The sequence below is a fragment of the Pimephales promelas genome, chromosome 12 (assembly GCF_988280905.1).
Source record: "Pimephales promelas chromosome 12, fPimPro1.hap1.1, whole genome shotgun sequence".
NCBI classification, from domain to species: Eukaryota; Metazoa; Chordata; class Actinopteri; order Cypriniformes; family Leuciscidae; genus Pimephales; species Pimephales promelas.
The window spans coordinates 33,400,038-33,420,974 of record NC_142780.1 but is presented as its reverse complement, the minus strand read 5'-3'; the positions used below and the strand labels follow the sequence as shown (position 1 = coordinate 33,420,974).

Below are 20,937 nucleotides of genomic sequence, written 5' to 3'. Positions count from 1 at the left end.
TGGATAATGATTTAGCGGTATAACCCTTTCTTTAATGGTATGCCTGATGCCAATACATTTCCAAACCTGAGAACAAAATAAGCATTAAGGGATCTTTGGTGGGGGTAGTAGTATATTAACGTGTAATGCTTGGAGACTTGCAGTGTGAGACCCCAACACATAGCTTTGAAACATCATTAAACAAAAGAATCCCAACACCCATTTTGTCCAAAGATGCCATCAGCTGAACACATGGGTTCCTCATGCAGCTGTCATCAGCCATAGCAATCACCTCCATGACCAACTGCATGGAATAATTCGGACTAGTCAAGTTGACTAAAATTCTTTCTTTATATAAATTCAAGAGTACAACACATAGTATCTATCAGTGACGTTACAACTAAAGCTTCGGAAAGGGGTTTTTACATGTCACGAGTGATGACAACGAAATAAACTCTGCCAAAGATCTATGAAAACGTAACACACAACATTGCAATTCTTTATCTAAAGACCATCTTTAGCAGAAAACATCGTGACATCTTCGCGTTCATAGGCAACTGTCATAGAAAACTGTTCACCAATCCAACCCTAGATATGAAACAATCCATACGGATAAGCGTCAAAACAGTGATTGTGATATAATTCCCAACAAATTTTATGAGGATAAATTAATTAAACAGATGAGCTCGCGCAGTGCTAAGGGCTAACCGGCTAACCTGGGAGGATTTTATTCGCCAATTCTGTTCACGTTCATTCGCCGTATCATAGAAAACTTAAGTTAAACCTAATAAATAAAGCGTACATTTGAAATAAAAGTCTTTATTTGGGGTGTAAAAGTGTGAATTTATCGCAGTTCCCTCTCTTTTCACCTCCCCATCCCCCAACCCGCATTGTGTCTCCAGTCAGCCGGGCCTCGTTATTTTTAGACCCAAATGCCCAACCTTGAGTGTTTGCAACAGCTCTAAAATATTCTATATATTTTATTAACACTTTTTGAAAACCCTTTCACCTCATTCAGGGGTAAATACTGATTGTAAATCGCTTCTTTCTTATAAATACCTGTCATTTAGCTGGTCTTCGGTCCCGGGTAACGGGTGAACCACGAAGTGAATGGACGTCATGGACACGGTCCCGGGTAAATTAATTTATGGGGGGATTTTTTTTCTTTTGTTTACGGGTTAGGTTTGAGAATGTGTTTTCTTCGCCAAAAGCAACCGAAGAGCTGAAATATACAACCTCCTCATCCACATGCCGCCATCTTAACTCTGTTTAAGCTTCTTTGGGTCTGTTGGAAAGGATGCGCGTGTAACGGCGATCCTGATTGGTTGTGAGAAAACATGTGTTGGGGAAGTGGATTGGCTGAGAGGGATAAAGACATGGAAGAGGGGCGGTGTCAAGGGTTTATTTCCCATGTGTTGTCATTGTGTTGGCGTCGAGTGATCTGAGTCATTGTAGTAAATAAATTCACGGTTATTGCCGTGTTATCTATGGAGACTCGTTTCCGTCACATACGAAACACAATCATTCTTTTGTAAATCGTAATTGCGAAATTATGGCATACTCTGAGTTATATTTATGAGTTGAAAAGTCGAAATTGTGACGTAAAAGTCGATATTTTTGACAGCGTGTGTGTTTGTGGCTACACTTTTTAGGGCCAAATGTTCTCACTTTTAGTGAATTATTATGACAACTGGCTTGTGACGACATTTTACTGGTCACTTAAAAAGCTTATGAATCGGTCATGTTTTTGGTTAGGGTTTTGCACGTGTTTCTGTGATCGGTAGGTTTAGAGGTGGGGTTTGGGTTAGGCCAAAGAAAATATAATAAAGATGATTTAAAATCACTGGAAGTATATCCAATGTCCTCACTCACTATTATAGTGGAAAAAAATAGTGGAAAAAAATGTGTGAGTGTTTGTTATGGGGACAAAATGTCCCACCCCACAAAGATGGCAATATCTGAAATGTGAAATCCTTGTCCTTGTGGGGATATTTTTTGGTCCCCGTGAGGAAAACCACTTATAAATAAAACTAAGAGATGTTTTTTGAAAATGTAATATGCACAACATTTTCTGTGATGGGTAGGATTAGTGTACATAGTTTGTACAGTATAAAAAACATTATTTTTATGAAATGTCCCCATTTAGATAGCTGCGCACATGTGCGTGCATGCTTAATGCTTTGTGGTGTATGTGCACCCATAGCAATAAAGCTGCCATGCCCACCTTACAAAAACACTCACCTTTTTCACCTGTAACATCAGAGGTGTGCAAAGCAAAGCAATCATTCTTACATTGAATGTACTGTCAAAAAAGTAATAAAATAAAAGTCAAATAAAACTGACATTCTGTTTATTTGCAGGGCAAAAAAGTTAAGAAATGTACTTTATTGATGCTAGTAATGTATCTTTTCATACTGATAAATCCCCTAATGCTTAAAATAATAAGATGGGCTCTAACGGGATTTTAGCTGGTAATGAAAATTGAGATGGACTACATAAATGGTCAGTTGAACCTTCTTAATTACAAATTTGTGTTACATCTTTCTGTTCTTATATTAATATCACAAAGAAACTGGAGCAGAACATGATATAAACAAACAAGAGCAATGCTATTATTTTTAATGGAAAAAGGGCAATCTATATTTTCATTAGTGACTTAGACTTTTTTTCACAAATATTCTTCAAAGTGAGACTGAGCAGATAAATGCATAGATAGTGATTCAAAATATGTGAATCATTATTTTAATCGCAAAGCACCAAAATATAATTAGTAAAGGGTGAACTAAATATATCATGTAACGTCCAGCAGGTGTCAGCGTTTTCCTTCTAAATCACTTTCTACTATACAATATTACAGTAGGCTACTCTTGTTTTATTTCACCTCAAATATAGGACAAATGAAGAAAATGCTGTCTCATCTTACCCTCACCATCCACATAGTCCGTGTTTTATCTCTGATTTCTTTTGAATTAAATTATGGCCAATAAAAAATAATCTTTGGCCTCGTTCTTAAAAATAAAGGTAATCATTTTTATGTTTTATGTTATATATATATATATATATATATATATATATATATATATATATATATATATATATATATATATATATATATGTCTGTTTTCCGTGCAAACTATATATTCTAAAGTTCATCATTCATTATACAAGCAGACTCTGACTGACAAATACATTTTGTCAAAGATATTGTATTTGTTATGTCTGGACTATTATCTTGTTCATTAACCCATTGTTGGTTATTGATATAATGATATCTGGTTTCATTTAGGATAATGACATGAAATATCTGTGTGAGTTTATCTTAAATGACATCAAGAATCAAGGACAATCAATGCAGACAGTACAGTCAGATGCTATTTTTAACCAAAACTTTGTTTAGTGAGTTAAAAAGTGACTTTGTGCAAACACATCACATGCTATTCTGGGAATCATGTGTGTGCCCGAGTTTAGTGCACTTTGTGCTCAAATGAGAGTCTGCAAACAGGAAAAATTCAGGGGGCTAAAAATAGTGATCAGCTTCAGGATGAAATGTGCTCCATCCTGATTGGTCAGTCGCTCCATCTAATATTTGATTGATGATTTTCGCAGGAAACTGATTTAAGTTGTGCATCTCATATCATGTTCCTTATTTAAGTCCACGCTTCTTTTTTCATGCATAATAAAATTGTTTAAAGTCAAATCAAAGTTTAATGTTCAATTTCATAAAGTCACTATTTGTTTCAAATAAAGTCTAAAGCATGAAACAGAAGTTGTGATCATCTTTTCTTTCATATTGTGACGTACAGGAGAGGCCCAGTTGGTATTACGATGCATTTTGGTTGATCGGATAACAGGCAGTAACCTAATGTGTTGTAAAGATGCATTCGACACAGTTTGAAATAGGACAACAGAGACGGATTAAAACGGGTGTGTCTCTTGTCTACTTGTGATCCGATCGACTAAAACACATCTTAATGTAAACAGGGCCTAAATGAGACAGCTTCTTGAACAAGAACATAGATCAGGACTTGGTTTTGTCAGTGGGGAATTGATTGGATGGTTGTGATGGTTTGCTATTGGTGGATTTCATGTGAGTGACAGGTTGCCCCACCCTCGCGCCAGTAAACACACATCATCAGAGAAGAGAAGAGCTTCAAGAGGGAGGGGAAGTTATTTTGATTCAAGATTACAAGACACATTCATGAAATTCATACATTGCAATATTCCATAAAAAATAAGAATGATCCATTCTGATTTCATGATGACTTTAATACTTATTAATATCTTGCTTAAGCTTGTTTGTGTGGTCACATGTGTAGTAATATGATCTCCAACTGAGAAGTCACCAAAATAACTGTCTGTGACACATTCCAAGATCAGCATTCGTGTCGTGGAGTAAAGTACATGAGCAAAAGCGTATTTGGCCTCTAAGATATACACATGCACTCATACAAATCTAGGGCAAGGATCAATCCAGGAATTCAGGCCTCAGATGACTCGTTAATGCTGCGAGTCGAAGTGTCAGAGCCCTATATGTGTCATTTAACACTATATAAAATGTTATCATGATAGTTTGAGCAGAATGTGCTTCAGCAGAGAGAATAACTCAGCATCCTTGATAGATTGTGTTGGTATATGTTACTGGTGATGGGTCACTGTTATATAACAGCTTACTAATCAAGGATGTTGGCTAATCAAATATTCAAGACTGAATGCAAAGGTTTTAAGGGATAGTTCACCCAAAAAGTCAAAGGGGACCAGAAAATGTTTGGTTACCAACAACATTCTTCAAAATATCTTCTTTTGTATTCAGCAGAAGAAATAAACTCATATATTTGGAACAACATGAGGGTGAGTAAGTGATAACAGGATTTTCATTTTTGGGTGAACTATCCCTTTAATGGAGAAACACTCATTCCTTTAGCGTTAAATAGTGACGAATTAATGAAGATATTAGGCTATGATGAAAATAACGCCTTTTTAGGGCTCGCTGTACTAAGCGTGAATTAAACACGAGAGTAATATGAATCAGGTCCAGCAGGGATATATCAGTTTGTATATCTGGACGAACAGCTGACCGTCTGTGTATCACCCGCACACACTGCGTGGATCACACACTGATCACGCTCCGACACTCTCTCCTCATTGGCTAACGCTCAGCACACCTTTGACGATGATTGGCTGGAGATGAAACCACGCCCACACGGCCCCGAGCTCGGTTTTCTGAAATGATTATGTGAATGAATCTAAACTCAAGAAACGGTGACAGAATCATAATGAGACATTGGGGTTCAGTCACAATAATAAACGAGAGATATAATACAACATCAGTATGTCATCACTATCTGAAATTGTAAGTAAACATGTTTAAGAATTTTAATTTTTTCTGCAATTAATCAATAATCTGTTTAACTTCACACTTGCCTGAGATGCAGACATTTATGCTTTCTTTTTGTTTGATTTCTATGATATTTATTTCATGTATTAAATGCTATTTTACAATAAAAGCCATTAGAAAATTATGTACATTGATGGGAATTGATATGAAAATATTTTATTTTATTAATAAAACTACCTTGATTTTTTTTTAAAAAAAAGTATTAAAAATAAAACATTATTATTAAGAATAATAATAAAAGAATATAAGAACTTTTTAAAGTATTAAATTTTAGCTACTTTGTGAAGTTAAGTTATGCAAATTGCCAATTTCGGGGAGAAATGATAATCTCTTCCATATCATTATATTCCATATCCGCGTACTTTCACATCTAGCAGCGTGTGACATGCACAGACACCGACAGGAGGCATTCAGAAGCTGTGGAGGCCCTGATATCCATGAACATCGACTGGGAGTCCGGGAATGTCCAGAAGAGGAAATTTCGGCCCTTAACCCCTTCCTCTGATGCTTGTGAGGATTCAGTGTGTTCAGTCGCTGCTGATTTCCACCAGTCGTCCTTTGTGAGTGACACAGAGGTGAAGCTCACAGACAGATCCAGGTCATATTTCAACACAGTATCACACACAAAAAAAAGTATTCTCTAAAATCTTATGCAAATCTCCAACTCATTACTGTAATGTAAATATGTTTATTTTTGTTTTGCATTTATATACATATATAATAAAAAATAAAACAAAACTACATTGATTTTAAAGTCCCACTTTGGTGAAAATTAAGCTTTTAATGTTTAATGCTTATATGTGGTGTATGTAATACGCTTTAAGAATAGCATGTGCAAATTCATAAGTCGACAGTATTGCTGAGTATTTTGTCCTTAAAATTGCAGTGAAAAAAATACAGTCTCAAAAACACGGTTTGAAATCGCTGATTTTTCTGACATCACAAACGACCTTGTAACCATTCAGGGGTGCGTTTCCCGAAAGCATCGTTAGCCAACTATGGTCGCAAGTTGATCGCAATTTCCATTGAACTCTGTTGGCAACGACGGAACTTGCGACCCTAGTTGGCTAACGATGCTTTCGGGAAACGCACCCCAGATTAACGTTTGATCGTCAACGAGTGGATCTCTGAGGTGCTGTGAGTGAGTGGAGGCGGGGCTCATTTGCATATTCAAGGCTGTCGAGTCACATTCAAGCTATTTTAAGTAGAGCCCGACCGATAAAGGATTTTGAAGGCCGATACCGATACAAATATTTTTGGGTTTTAAAATCCGATATTCCGATATATCGGCCGATATTTTATTAATTAATTAATTTATTTTTTTTATTACATTAATTTTGTCATGCTTATTTGAGTTAAGAGAACTGATGGGGATGTTCTTTTAATTGTTATTCAAGCAATGTATGTATCGTGACCAACTCAACGAGTGTTGCCAACAGGGATGTGTAGAGTGCCCTCTGGTGGACAAACTATACAACTCCAACACTCATGACATGGTTCAAGCGTGTTCCGTCCGTTTTTATTTTATTTTTAAAAATATTCATTTATCGGCCATTATAACTGCCGATACCGATAGTTTGGAAAATGCCTAATATCGGCCGATAATATCGGTCTGCCGATATATCGGTCTGGCTCTAATTTTAAGGCATGAAGACGTTTTGTTTTCATCAAATTCATCGAAACATGTCCAGCACCACATTTCTTCCTTCTTTTCCTCCATTGGCGTATATGAACACTGTTCCACTATAATAATAAAATAATATAACTTGACCATGGCCTTTTGCACAAATGTCAAGAAACATTCATGAGTTGGTTGTTGTTTTATTTCAGGCCGTGTCGTGCATGACTCCACCGTACAGTCCAGACTGTGACCAACACCAGGGGTCAGGGGTCACCAGATCTCAAGCCATCAGTGTGATCCGCCACACGAGTCAAAGCGCCAGTGACTCGGCAGTAAACCTCCAGCCTCTCAGATCTGATCCCCCATCAGCCCCTGCTGCAATGGTGTCCGGTTCTCCTTCTGGAAGCATGCCATCAGTTTCAGTCTTCCAGACGCTTCCACTCTCTCAATCTTTTGCAAACGTTTGTCAAGCGTCTGTGGTTTTTGTGGGCGGTCTGATGGCCAAAGGTTCAGTCGTGGTCATTCTGCCCCCTAAACAAACACCATCATGTGGTTTGAAGTTTCCCGCCATCGCTCCCGCTCCTGTCCACAACTCATCCACAAACAGACCCGCATCTGAATCCGCTCCGGCACGGACTCGCGACTACGTCTGCACTCACCCGCACTGTGGGAAAACATACTTCAAAAGCTCCCACCTGAAGGCACACCTGAGGACACACACAGGTAGAGAATGACACTTCTTCAGCACTTAATTCAATTTCAGTAGTGGCCATAAGTGATGTCCGGCCTAGAAAATCTGAGCCTTCTTCACCCTTTAATTAAATATTATAAACAATTTTGTAAGCATTATGCATAGTTGTGCATGGAGTCGGTGCTTTATTTGTGATAACGGAATGAAACATGCCAAATTGTGCCGACCATAAACAAGAGAGAACCAATGAAATATTAATAATTGATTATGTTGTAGTCAATGTACGCTTTTTGTGTTTATATGTTTGTTTGTTTTTTCAGAGTCCAAGTTTAGGCTTTTACTGTTCCCTCATATTTAAAATAAAATGAAAATCCGGACATCACTTTTGGACAATACTGTATGTATTTAGTCATATTTACAAAAGTTTGCGATACAGAGTTTTAACAAACTTAACGAGATCTGTCAGTCATACTTCAATTTTATATGCAATACATATACATAAAAAAATTTATATCTTACATTTAAGCCTATATATATATATATATATATATATATATATATATATGTGTGTGTGTGTGTGTGTACATATTATGACAAGCCGTTTTAGCTTTTATTCATTTCCAGGTTATGAATTCTTGATATCAACAATTACATTTTTTATATCATCAATTTAATTGTTGATATCTGTAATTGTATTTTCACTAGTGAAATGCCACCATAGACTGCCATTCAAAATAAATTGTTGATATCAAGAATTGATTTTTTACTAGTAGAAATATCATTTTTGATATCATTACATTGTTACTAGTAAAAATGTGAATTCCTGATATCAATAATTAAATTCTCAAATGTCTATTCTTGATGTCAACAATTCAATTGGCATTTGGTACTAGTAAAAATGATAATTTTTGATATCTGAAAATGTATTTCTGATATCAATATTATTTCAGATATCTAAAATGGCTTCCTTACTAGTAACAATCACATTCATGATATCAGTAATTAACATTGTCACTCACTAGTAAAAATTGAATTATTGATATCAAAAAAATGAACATTGTTACTAGTAGCAATTCAATTGTGTATATCAAGGATATACATTTCAACTAGTAACATTTGAATTCTTGATATCAAAAATAAAGGTTTTAACTAGTAATAATTGTATTTCTGATATGTGAAATTGGAATTTCAACTAGTAAGAAATCAATTCTTGATATCAACAATTGGTTTTGAATGACAACCTATGGTGACATTTCACTAGTGAAAATACAATTGTTGATATCAATAATCCTGGAAATGAATAAAAGCTAAAACGGCTTGCCAAATATATATGTATATGCTTGCATGATTTAGATCAGTGTTTCTCAATTGGCAAAGTAACATCCTCAAAGTTGTGTTACCTGTACATGTCTTGTCCTGCAGGTGAGAAGCCGTTCAGGTGCTGCTGGGACGGCTGCTTGAAGCGTTTTGCCAGATCTGATGAACTTTCACGTCATCGCCGCATACACACGGGAGAGAAGCGCTTCGCCTGCCCCGTATGCCACAGTCGCTTTGTGCGCAGCGATCACCTGGCAAAACACACACGCCGCCATCTAACAGCCAAGAGAGCGCCAGTGTGGCAGCAGGAGGTGTGCCATCTTAACAACATCACCAGTCTCGGTCGAACCCTGCAGCCTCTGGCTCCCAAGACTGAGAGCTGACAGACCCACACAAGGAGACGTCCTTGTGCATCCATCTTACTATTTTCTTTTTTTAAAAATCTTTTATTTTATATATATAAATATATATATATATATATATACACACACACACACTACCATTCAAATTTGGAATAATTACAATTATTTTTATGCTTTTGAAAGAAGTTTCTTCTGCCCACCAATGCTGCATTTATTTGTTCAAAAATACAGTAATACTTTGAAATGTTGAATTTCAATTTAAAATACCGGTGTTTTCTATGTGAATATATTTTAAACTTATTACAGTGGTCAAAGCTGAATTTTCAGCATCGTTACTCCAGTCTTCAGTTTTACATGATCCTTCAGAAATCATTCAAATATTGTTTAAAAACTTTTAGATCTTTTGTCTTAACCAATGCAATTTATTCACATGCCTGCTTTTTGTTACTAGAAATATGGCCGCAAGAGAATATTGAATATTGATTAGTAACACTTTGTTAACTACATTGCATACTTGTAAAGCATTGGGCCAACATGAACAAACAATAAACAGTTGTATTTTTATTAACAACGATTAAACATGGCAACAAATGTAGTTTCAGGCAATGCATTTACTTAATAAAAAGTGTTACTTTTATTTGCTCACATTTAAATGTACTGCCATGAAGTTGAATTGTTTTTTTTTTTTGCAAAATAGAAATAAACCAAAAAAGCCTTTTTTAAAACATTATTTTTTCAGTAGTATGACGAAAATGCCAATTCAATCTCATTTGTGCTGAAACCGGATTTGGTAAAAGACGGTGCTAAAGATGTAACCCTGAAGCGTACAAAAGCAGATGATCTAAATGAAGTTTCTAGCTATTTGCTCAGAAGTGAACTTTTTACAGTAAAGGAAACATAAAATGATGCAACAAGGCCACTTAATGCCATTTTATTGACAGCAAATCTGTACATGGTAAATGCTGTAAACACAAAACAGTCTATACTGAAAACTAAAACACATTTCACATATCAAATTCCTTTTCATCGGTTGACAAAAGAGGGTAAGACACCACAGCACTTGCAAGTAAAGAGCAACACCGCTTCCTCTCATTTCAACCAGCACCACTTACTCCAACCATCTTCAACACTTTCTGAGACGTTCGGGACAGAACACATGTAATGCGGAGGAGATGATGCTTAAAATCCGAGCTGAAGCTCGTAGACTATAGTTTAGAAAAGCTATAACTCAGACCCAAAAGATCCTTCTAGCTATGTAATTTCAATTTTGTGCAATATCACATCTACATAACACTATGAATTCCTTACAGCACACATCTTCTTTCCTTAAAATGCAATAACTTGCTCGTCACAGCAATGCAACACATACAAATATATACAACTGTACAAGACACTTGGCATTCTTGCACCATGTGCTTTCTGGGTGTGTCACAACAATTTACAAAGTTTCCATTACATCTGCTGCACTATTACTGCAACAGTTCAAATAGGACGAAGATCACAATTATCCAGTTTAAAACATCATATTATTAATACAAATAACAAAAACAAGTGAACATTTCTTGAAAAGCATCTGATGATGTCATGAAACTAGACTCGAGGTTTAATAAATAACTTCCCCTTTTGGGTTCATGATTGATTCACTTAGAGGAAATGTATGCAATGTGTGTATATATATATATATATATATATATATTTGTAAAACTTAAAATGAAGTAAATCTGTAAACGCTAAATGGCCCATTTGTTAAAGCTAACCATAACTATTTGCTGTATATCCATCAGTTCCGATGGCTATGAAGTTGTTCTGGTCAATAACACTTCTTCAGCTCTGGTAGAAGCTATTGAGAAGAGTTCAGGTTCTTAAGCGCTTAAAGTCAATCTTTACAAAACGATGACATTAATAAGTGGCTTTTTGTTAAGCAGGGGTAGAAATGGCTGCCTCAGACATACATGATCGCAGGCAACATGGTCCAAGAGAGAAGTTCTTCATCCCCGTGTCCAAACTGACGCCACAATTACGAATCTCTTGCCTGCAAAGAAAAACTATTTGATTAAAAATCACCACTAACGCACCAGCTTTGAAACCAAGACACAAACATTCACTCCATACCAGTCGTATTTGGAGATGCTGTAGAAGACGAGCGGTTTGTGTTCATCTCTGTTGGTGAAGGCGGCCCCCAGACTGTTGGCCCCTGCGTTGCTGAAAAGCAGCCAGTCTCCTACGCTGAGCTCGGGAAGCAGACATCGCTCCACCACCTGATCCAGATCATCAGCAGACGGACCCCACAGACTGCAGGAGAACAGCGGCTCGTCTGCGCTCATCTCCTGGGAAAACAGCACATTATCATTATGTCAGCTTTAACCACAACAATATATATATATATAATTATATATATATATGAAGAGTTCAGATGCAAAAGCCTCTAAAGGCCATTTGAAATTTTCTTCTTTAATGATGATTTTTTATCAAGCTTGTATAATTAAGTTCAGTAATTTCACTTAAATAACAATTAATAGGTAATTATCATTGCCATTTAAGTGAAATTACTGAACTTAGATATACAAGTTTGATAAAAATGATCATTCTAGAAGAAAATTTCAAATGGCACTTAGAGGCTTCTGCATCTGAACTTATATATAAATAATGGCCTGTGATTGGGTCAGTGACAAAGGAGGATGTTCAAAAAAAAAAAAAAAAAAAAAAAAAAAAAACCACACCGCCACAAAAAATGTTTACTGAAGTATGAAATGTATTCTGAAATGGGTTTTTTCCATGCATCGAAATTTACATGTTTATGCATTAGTCATATGCAATGTCACATTCTTTAGAAAAACCTGAAAAACATTTACCTTGTGTGGCGAAGGCATTGATATTGAATCTTCACACAGCAGCTTATTGGCAAACGACCCATAAACGCCATCATTCATGTAGTAGAGAAACTCTGGCTCATCGTTTGCTGACAGTAGTTCTGAAAGAGTTTAATAAACACCTGATGATCAAGGCATTACCCATTAGACATATTAAAAGTCCCTCTGTGGTGGTTTTAATATGTTTTAAGACAAACCATATCCAAATTCATAAGTCAACACCATTGCTGAGTATTTTCTCTTTAAAACTGCAGTGAACCAAAAACCGTCTCAAAAACACAGTTTGAAATCGCCTGTTCTCGACGTGACAAACATGCTTTAACCAATCCTGTCGATGGGTAGGCTTTAGCATATCATTAACTGCTATAAAGTGCTTCAAAGCCAGGTAATCCCAGGGAAAAAATATGGTAAATTCAGCAATATAGTTGTATATGATGACCCTTACAATGTTATGATGTATGATGAGGACTATATGCCTTTCTCCACTGACGTTCTACGTTTTTCTAAGCGTTTGTAAGGATGCTGATTTTTCGAAGGCCGCTGTCTGACTCTGAAATGGTGAATGGGAAGATGGTTTGTGTAACATTAGCAACACGTTATTAACTGTTTGATAATTTTGTCAAGCCAAAGGCTAATCTTTTTGATTACAGTAATGCGTCTGACGTAGAGAACGCATTAACCATAAACCAACGGTTAACGCATTAACCAACGCATGGACCATGTTGCATACATAAAACGCATTAACCATTCTGATACAAGTGCACATTTAACATATCTAACACTGTAAAATAAACAGTTACCATGTATTTGCGTATGTTTTTGATGATCCAATATAGAGCAAGACCGATATTATCGGCCGATATTAGGCATTTTCCAAACTATCGGTATCGGCAGTTATAGCGGCCGATAAATGAATATTTCAAAAATAAAATAAAAACGGACGAAACACGCTTGAACCATGTCATGAGTGTTGGAGTTGTATAGTTTATCCACCAGAGGGCACTCTACACGTTCCTGTTGGCAACACTCGTTGAGTTGGGCACGATACATACATTGCTTGAATAACAATTAAAAGAACATCACCATCAGTTCTCTTAACTCAAATAAGCATGACAAAATTTGTGACTATCATGTCCAGTTTAAAAAAATAAATAAATAAAATATCGGCCGATATATCGGAATATCGGATTTTAAAACCCAAAAATATTTGTATCGGTATTGGCCTTCAAAATCCTTTATCGGTCGGGCTCTAATCCAACATTTGTCAATTTATCCCCATCAAAATAAAAGCCACAATATATCATGAATATCTGACATGAACATTGACTAGTACTCACTGTGTGGTTGGCCGATGCAATCCCGAGCCACTGTTTCCTTAGCGATTATATTCACGGCCAGCGTGAAAGCAGATGACACATAATAAGCTCCGGGTTCGGCGATGATCGACAAGCTGGTCGAGGGAGGAAAATACATGTCCAGCATGGGTTTAAGCGCCTGGTGAACCTGCACACAAAAACAACATTAGAAGCTGAGGGGAAAAACATTCATGAATGCAACAAAAGATCTTACAAATTTAAAGCAGAATACATTACCTTGTCTAACTGTGCTTCACTTCCATCAAAGCCAGCTCCAATGTCCAGAATATTCATCTCAAAGCCTAGCTCCTCCTAAGATCAAAGTCATTTATAACACACATTACAATAGGGGAAATAAATACTTGTGCAGTCTGCAGCGAAAGTGACATTTAGATCAATAGAGATCATTCCCTCATGATTCAGTAGGGAAACTCAGGGCACAAAAGGAACAATCAAATCAAAATTTGATCCATGACTTCATGAGCGTTGACTCACCCCCATATCAAAGACACAGCGGGCATCAGACACAGCATGAGAGAACGCTTGTGCATCCTGACAACAACTGGGAATGTTGAATCTGTGAGCAAAGCATAAACCAACAGCATGAAATCAAAACCTACCTCATTTCCTTCCTTTATAAATGCCCTTGGCATCACTGCATGACTCAGAGCTGGTCCAAGTGAAAAACGAAGTTGGTTCTGAGAAAAGCTCTATGGTCATTCGTTTACACACTTTCTTTAATATCTAATGCAAGAGTTCTCAAACTTTTTTATCATCCAAACCCCAGAGACTTCAAATATGTTCTTTAAGCACCCCTTGTGAATAAGTAAATACTTATATAATAATTAGCATGTTCATGCTGTCAGTTAATGGTCACATCACATGGCATGCAAGTGGACTGAGCAAAATGTTGTTTTTTTTGGCTCATTGGCAATATATATCTGAATTTTCTACACTGATTACAAAAAGACCCACATTTTTGTCTATTTATTAAAAATAAAAAAGTCAAAATTCACATCCTGCCCAATGTTGTCCTATAAACATAGTTCGTACTAAAGGTTATGCTATATGCTTTTTGGCGTCCACAGCCACACATTCATGGCAACATAAAGCTACGCCTATGTTATTGTTTTGAATAAGTGACCTCTAGTGGTGATTTACTGTAACATACTGTACTTCTAATATCCAAAAGCAAATATTTTAGCAAAATGTATATTATACATTGTTTGGCATCTTGGCTCAACTAATGAGAGCAAAATGGAAACATTTGCATGACTTTAACAGATAAATCTGAAATATAATTTACACACAGAGGAAAACACCACATCTCCAACACATTAAACGGCACAAGCAGCCTATCTGTCAGAGCATGCTGCATTAAACGACGTGTTAATTACATCTTATGAGTTATTCAGAAGCCCTTAATATAAAGCATTGGATTATAAACTTTCTGCGCTATTTTTCAGATGCGCTCATAATATCAAACTACTATATAATCCATATGAATGGTATTGCCTAATCCTATACAGTTTATATAGAAATATATCGACATGTACAAACTCGATATACCGCCCATATTTTTTCCCATCACCTCGTCCCTTTTTTAGGGGCTGAAGACACTCACTTGACTCCGGTAACGTGCAGGCTGAGCTCTCTGGCACACTCCAGCAGATGTCTGCAGTCCTTCAGCGTGGAACCGAACGGTATGGCCGTCTCCTCTCTCTCACAACAGCTCTCTGATGTCAACAGCAGTAACACCCTGTGGAAGTGAACAAGTTCAAGATGAAGGTTAGTGCTAAAAAACCCTGCGCATTACTGTGAAAGTAGCCTATTAGACTTGAGGCTGTCTACTGTATCACCAGAAATATGTAAACACCAATAATGCTGAGAAAAATCCCTCTCAGTCATTTTCTGGAATGCACTTTTTCTCCACAGCTTGTAATTCCCCTTTTTAACTTGTATGGTTTAAAGCTATAAATAATTTGCTAATAATTCTTAACATAATTATTGCATTTATTTTTTAATTGTATTTTGTTATTATATGTAAAATCAGTAGGAAAGATACCACAGATAAACAGAGTAAAAAGTAACTTATTGTACAACAGGTTTTCTAAAATGTTTAAATATGCAAATGAGACATTTTTTTATTAAACATGCACTAATTAGTTTCAAGAACAGAAATTTGAACATTGGATAAAGCCAGGATGAAAATGGTTTAATTTTGTTGATACTTTAGAGTAAAAGAATTTTGGATCTCTTCCATAAATCAAAAATTACCAGCACGTCAATAGTTACCAATTACGTCAACAGCAAGAATGTTTTCCCCTAAAATTTTTTTTTCAGAATTAAATGTTCTATAAATCAGGCAAATTATATATTTAGAACAAACCCCTTAATATCCCCTATAATCCCTTAATAAAATAATAAAACCTCAGAAAAGTTTGGTGTATGTAAAGCTGCTGAAGTGGGGATTTCTGACACAAGAAAAAAAACTCACCGCTTTGAAGATACTTATTGTCATTGAACTCTACAGATGCAAGTAAATAAAGCGCAATAAAATAAACATTTAAAAGTGCATTTTGGATGTTTTCTTTTCTTTACTCTGAAATGACACATTGTGAAAAGCCAAATAGAACAAAACCTCAAAACTAAGCAGTGGATGGGAAAAAAATAAACGTAAATGAATAGTTTTAAAATCAGATAATGATTACCAGAATCGGATCGTGACTCATGAGGTGCCTAAATATTTACACTGCACGAATATTGTCTGAGAATCGTGACAATTTACTGCAAATGTTTGCATAGCGACAACTCAAGTCAACTCACTTTGCTTTGGGATGGCAGCGTGCGATCTTCCTCAACTCCACCTCATTATCGCAAACCAGGAGGGGGATGTTATGTTTGGCTGAGTATTTGATATGGGAAAGCTGTTTACATGTGCCACCGAGAATGATGTCCTGAGACGGGACGCCAAAGACCTTCACCAAGTCTAGCTCATGCTGAGAGACAAGCACAGAAGACACAACAGATGAAGGTTAGATTTTATTTTTAAAAGTATTAATACATATTAAAAATAGCTTTCAAACTGACACATAAAAAAGAGAGACTTATTTTAGGAGACTAAGGAGTCTAGTTTTATCGAGATATGAGACTTTTTATACTTTATGTTCACCTTGTTTGAACAAACAAAGCCTGTTCCAAGAGCAGCCAGGATTTCAACAACCACAGGGCAGCTGTTGCTCTTGACCGTGTAGAAAGGCCGAATCTGGTCCATTTTAGTTCTCCAGCGAATTTGCTGCCGCACAATCACTCCAAGGTCGGCAACAAAAAATGCACTCTTCTGTGCCTAAAGAAGACCAACATACATCATGCTCAATACAAAATAAGGCACAATAAATGAAATGACAACACAGCAGAATGGTATACTATACTTACAAGTGTTTGATCATGAATATGTTTATCGATCACATCTCTGAGAGCTGCGCTTTCTTCCAGCAGCTCAACAGAATAGTGGAGTTCATCCAGAGTTCCCTTCATGCTCATCCGTAATCTGATGTTCAGACTGGCATAAAGCAGGTCACCTATTTATGAGAACCCCTCAGAGCTCTTGGGTCCTAGCGATATCCACTGCAAAAACAAGACAGACAAAAAATAGTCTTAATGAACATCTAGCATCAATGTGTTGAACAATGACTTGGTGCTCAGGGACCGCAACTGTGAACTGCAGCTTTTTATTTGCTGTTATATAAACTGTAAAATTGGCTTTGACACTTTCAATGTCACAATATCATGTTTGACACCAAAGCAGAAAGACTCCTGCAGTGGACATCGATCGGAAGAGCCACTGACTTCCATTGACCCTGGCAATCTATTCACAAAGCAGGTCTAAAAACAGTTGACTGAATTGTGGGCAGTATGACCAAAATCAGAACCTCCTGTTGCACTTGAAGCATATGCAAGTTATGGTAAAACACCAGCAATGTGAACGTACAGGGACAGGTCAGAGGGCGACCTCTCCAGCTATCAGCTAGGATCCCAAGGAGGCTCCGCGTTGAAATCAAACTTCTCACGGTAGACAGAAGTCCCTAAGCTGTTCTCGTAGTTCACGAACACCTGCAAGAAAAAAATAATTGTAAAAGAGAAATGTCAAAATAGAGCTTTATAGTACAGTACATATAAAGTAGGAATTCATTTAATTATTTTTTGACAGATAATCACATGCAGAAAACAAACAATAAAAAAATATCAAAATAATGGATAAAATTTTTCTAACAAAAACACATGGCTTCGCTTCAGACTCAGAAGGATATAACCCCCTGGAGTGGTAATTTTGATGGACGGATACACTTTTTTTGGGCTTCAAAAAACAAGGTACCATTCACTCCCATTATTAAGCTTGGAAGAGTCAGGATATTTTTTAACATAACTGACTATTTGGCTGAAGGAAAAAAGTAATATACACCTAGGATGGCTTGAGGGCAAGTAAACTATGGGATCATTTTCATTTTTGGGTGAACTAACCCTTTAATTAGGATTATGACAGGAGTGAAAAATATGTACAGACGTTTATAAGCTGTATGGTGGAGGAGAATAATAAAAACACAATAAAATAAAGACGATTCCCAGGTAACAAAAATTATATTCCCATTAAGTTATTAAAACGTTTTGAAAAACATTTGTATCATTTTGTAAACATTATGAGAATGTTATTTTTTATGTTATTCTGGACGTTTTGAAACTTGTAACATTAAAAGACAACAACATTAAAGGTCCAAGTGAAATGTTGTTTTTGTATACAGATGCAATTTTCAAGAAAAACGTTTGATGGTGAAGTAAAAAATTACATTTTTGTGCTAAAGTTTTGAGAACATGAATAAAAACCAACTTTGAATCAACATTATATTAATAGCCCTGGAATAACGTTTGTTCATGACTTTGAGAGAACCTTGCCAGAAGGTTAGCTGACGTTCAATCAACACATATAATATAAAATCAATACAATAAATACATATAAATCATGAAATGAATACGACGACCATCAAAATAAGACATCCGGAAATGAACGAGGCGCCAATTCGACAAGTATTTTTCGCCGATTTAATACAAAACGTTAACTTACTCATATGCCTGTCAAACTATTAGCGAAATCTATATGGTTTATTAAAAATACAATAATAATGACACCATTAGTGTTTACTTGTGATTATTCACCAGAAGATATCACGCGATAAGGCTTAAAACTAAAGGCTTTTTCATTGCTAACCGTCTATTAGCCATCTAGCAGCTAACGTTACCGCGTAACGTTACGTTATTTATATTAAAAAAGTTGTAACGTGACGCGTTAATTCAGACTGAAAACAGTTAGGCGTTTATAAACAACTTCACCTGTCTTAGTCAAATAACGTTACATACAAGAAGAGGCTAGCAGACACATGTTAGCTTATGAAACCCAGAGCTACTTACATGGGAGAATTCGAGAGCATTTGAGGTGAACCGTTTTTTCCTTTTGGGCGGAATTTTCACAAAGTAACAAAAGCACCGATACGAGAGATAACGCTAATGTTTTGAGCCATATATCTGTCGAATACAGTGAGCAGCGGGCCGTGTGGACGGTGGAGCACGTTTAACGTTAGCTAAAGCCGTTGAATGATGTCGGACTGAGGGATGAAGCGCGTGAAGGAGGCGGGGCTAGAGCTTGAATGAAGTGGTGAAGGGAGTAAGGAGGCGGGGCTGTTATGTTAATTAGGCGGTAAAGCAAATGAAAGAGGCGGGCATTGCGTAAGAAGGGGGTGGAGCTTCTGTTTGAATAACATAATGACGTGAGTGAAGAGGAAGAACAGTTGTGAAAGGGGCGGGGTTTTTGTTTAAATTATTTTATGAAGTGAGTGAACGGAGCGGGATTCTGACAGACTCCAAGAAATCCAAAAACAGGAGTTTTGTAGCTTTTCTTTGCGCTTTAAGACCATCTATATGCTGAAAAGAGTAAGGGATAATATGCAGACAGCCAGTCACAAATAAACAACAAACGTATATTTATCTGCAGATGCTACAAGTACACTAAAATATTACTGGTTTCCAAAAAAAAAAAAATATATATATATACATATTTTACGTTTAAATTAGCCTATTACACAAATCACATGAAGGGAGGCAACGGTGCAACAGCAACCAGTACGTCACAATTTAAACAGTTCAGAATATATAGAAGAAATCCTCAATCATGCAACAATTGAAGTATATTGAAACTGCACTTTAATTATTGATTATTGATGCTCTCCACACACTAAAGCACATTAAGTGTATACGCAAACAAGAATAAACAATAACAAACAGAATCTGTGGTGAACAGTTGTAAAATGATAGAATGTGCATAATGAACTTTTCATATTTGAACTATTTTTCATAACTTCATAGTATGCATTCAATAATATTGCATATTATATTGAATATAAAAGCATATGCTATATACAGTACCTTCTAATATTGACCAGTTAGATTTTTTTCTAACTTTTTCTAACAGGGTGATTATACATTTATATGAAATGTATTGATACTGATAAAAAAAGGAGGCTATAAGAAATGTGCCATCTCATACCTGAATGCCCAAAGAGCCTTCATCATCTTGGGTACAAAATTCCTGTCAGAACATTGTCCATTTTGCACTTTTATTACGTGATTCCGGATAAAACATAATAAATAATCCTAACTTTATTGTACTCTGTTTTATTGTCTGGACTGAATGTCCTCTATCTACAGTATCTTGTTTTTATTGATGAGCTGCAGTTTCAGTGTCCATGTCTCTGATGAAATGAATCTAGTGTCAACACTTTCATCCACAGTTTATAGAGGGAGGCGTCTTTACACACACACACACTCTCTCTCTCTCTCTCTCTCTCTCTCTCTCTCTGTGCCTCAAGGTTTTTATGGTCAGATATTTCTAAGTTCTGATTCAACACATTATCCAGGGTAAATGATCAATAATGACTTCTTGATGAAAATGTTGACTTCTGAAAGTACACTTTTGAAACACTGTAAATAACTTTTATTTTTTGGTAACATTAAAGTATTAACATCAATGTAAAAAACACTGTACACTACTTTTCAAATGAAGAATTTGGCATAAAATAAAATCATTGCATTGTGATGAAGCTATCAGTTAAATACTCAGTTGTAGTGTCATTATGCAAGAAATAGGGCTGTCAAATCGATTAAACTTGATAAAAGTTTGTTATATATACAGTTATATATACAGCTGTCAAACGATTAATCGCGATTAATCGCATCCAAAATAAGTTTGTGTTTACATAATATATATGGGTGCATGCACTGAGTATATATATATATATA

General features: G+C 36.1%; 3 protein-coding genes across 12 annotated transcripts in view; 1 reads left to right on the top strand and 2 right to left on the bottom strand.

Moving 5' to 3' along the window:
* The window catches only part of ubr5 (ubiquitin protein ligase E3 component n-recognin 5), a 59,866-nt gene extending 58,592 nt beyond the window's left edge, over window positions 1–1,274 (bottom strand). For all 7 annotated transcript variants that reach the window (XM_089118041.1, XM_089118043.1, XM_089118045.1 and 4 more), the window contains exon 1: window positions 1,039–1,274. In XM_089118041.1, the coding sequence (XP_088974167.1) occupies window positions 1,039–1,100 (62 nt within the window). In that variant the 5' untranslated portion in view covers window positions 1,101–1,274. The remainder of the gene's footprint in view (window positions 1–1,038) is intronic.
* Window positions 1,275–5,222: 3,948 nt separating this feature from the next.
* On the top strand, window positions 5,223–10,592 carry klf10 (Kruppel like factor 10). 3 transcript variants are annotated; one of them, XM_039660949.2, is made up of 4 exons: window positions 5,223–5,329; window positions 5,752–5,949; window positions 7,205–7,718; window positions 9,109–10,592. In XM_039660949.2, exons 1-4 carry the CDS (start codon window positions 5,309–5,311, stop codon window positions 9,384–9,386), a joined length of 1,011 nt encoding a protein of 336 aa, XP_039516883.2. In that variant the 5' UTR covers window positions 5,223–5,308; the 3' UTR covers window positions 9,387–10,592. The 3 variants fall into 3 exon arrangements, with proteins under 3 accessions (XP_039516883.2, XP_039516884.2, XP_039516882.2); XM_039660950.2 differs by having other exon boundaries at window positions 5,749–5,934; XM_039660948.2 differs by having other exon boundaries at window positions 5,749–5,949.
* On the bottom strand, window positions 10,281–20,388 carry azin1a (antizyme inhibitor 1a). 2 transcript variants are annotated; one of them, XM_039660946.2, is made up of 12 exons: window positions 20,186–20,388; window positions 17,582–17,703; window positions 17,026–17,217; window positions 16,763–16,936; window positions 16,417–16,589; window positions 15,215–15,349; window positions 14,086–14,167; window positions 13,828–13,902; window positions 13,573–13,738; window positions 12,218–12,336; window positions 11,478–11,692; window positions 10,281–11,397 (listed from the first exon to the last, which is right to left on the bottom strand). In XM_039660946.2, the coding sequence occupies exons 3-12, from the start codon at window positions 17,131–17,133 to the stop codon at window positions 11,283–11,285; spliced, it is 1,362 nt and encodes a 453-aa protein (XP_039516880.1). In that variant the 5' UTR covers window positions 17,134–17,217; window positions 17,582–17,703; window positions 20,186–20,388; the 3' UTR covers window positions 10,281–11,282. The 2 variants fall into 2 exon arrangements, with proteins under 2 accessions (XP_039516880.1, XP_039516879.1); XM_039660945.2 differs by lacking the exon at window positions 20,186–20,388 and adding an exon at window positions 19,054–19,355.
* Between the last annotated feature and the right edge of the window lie 549 nt (window positions 20,389–20,937).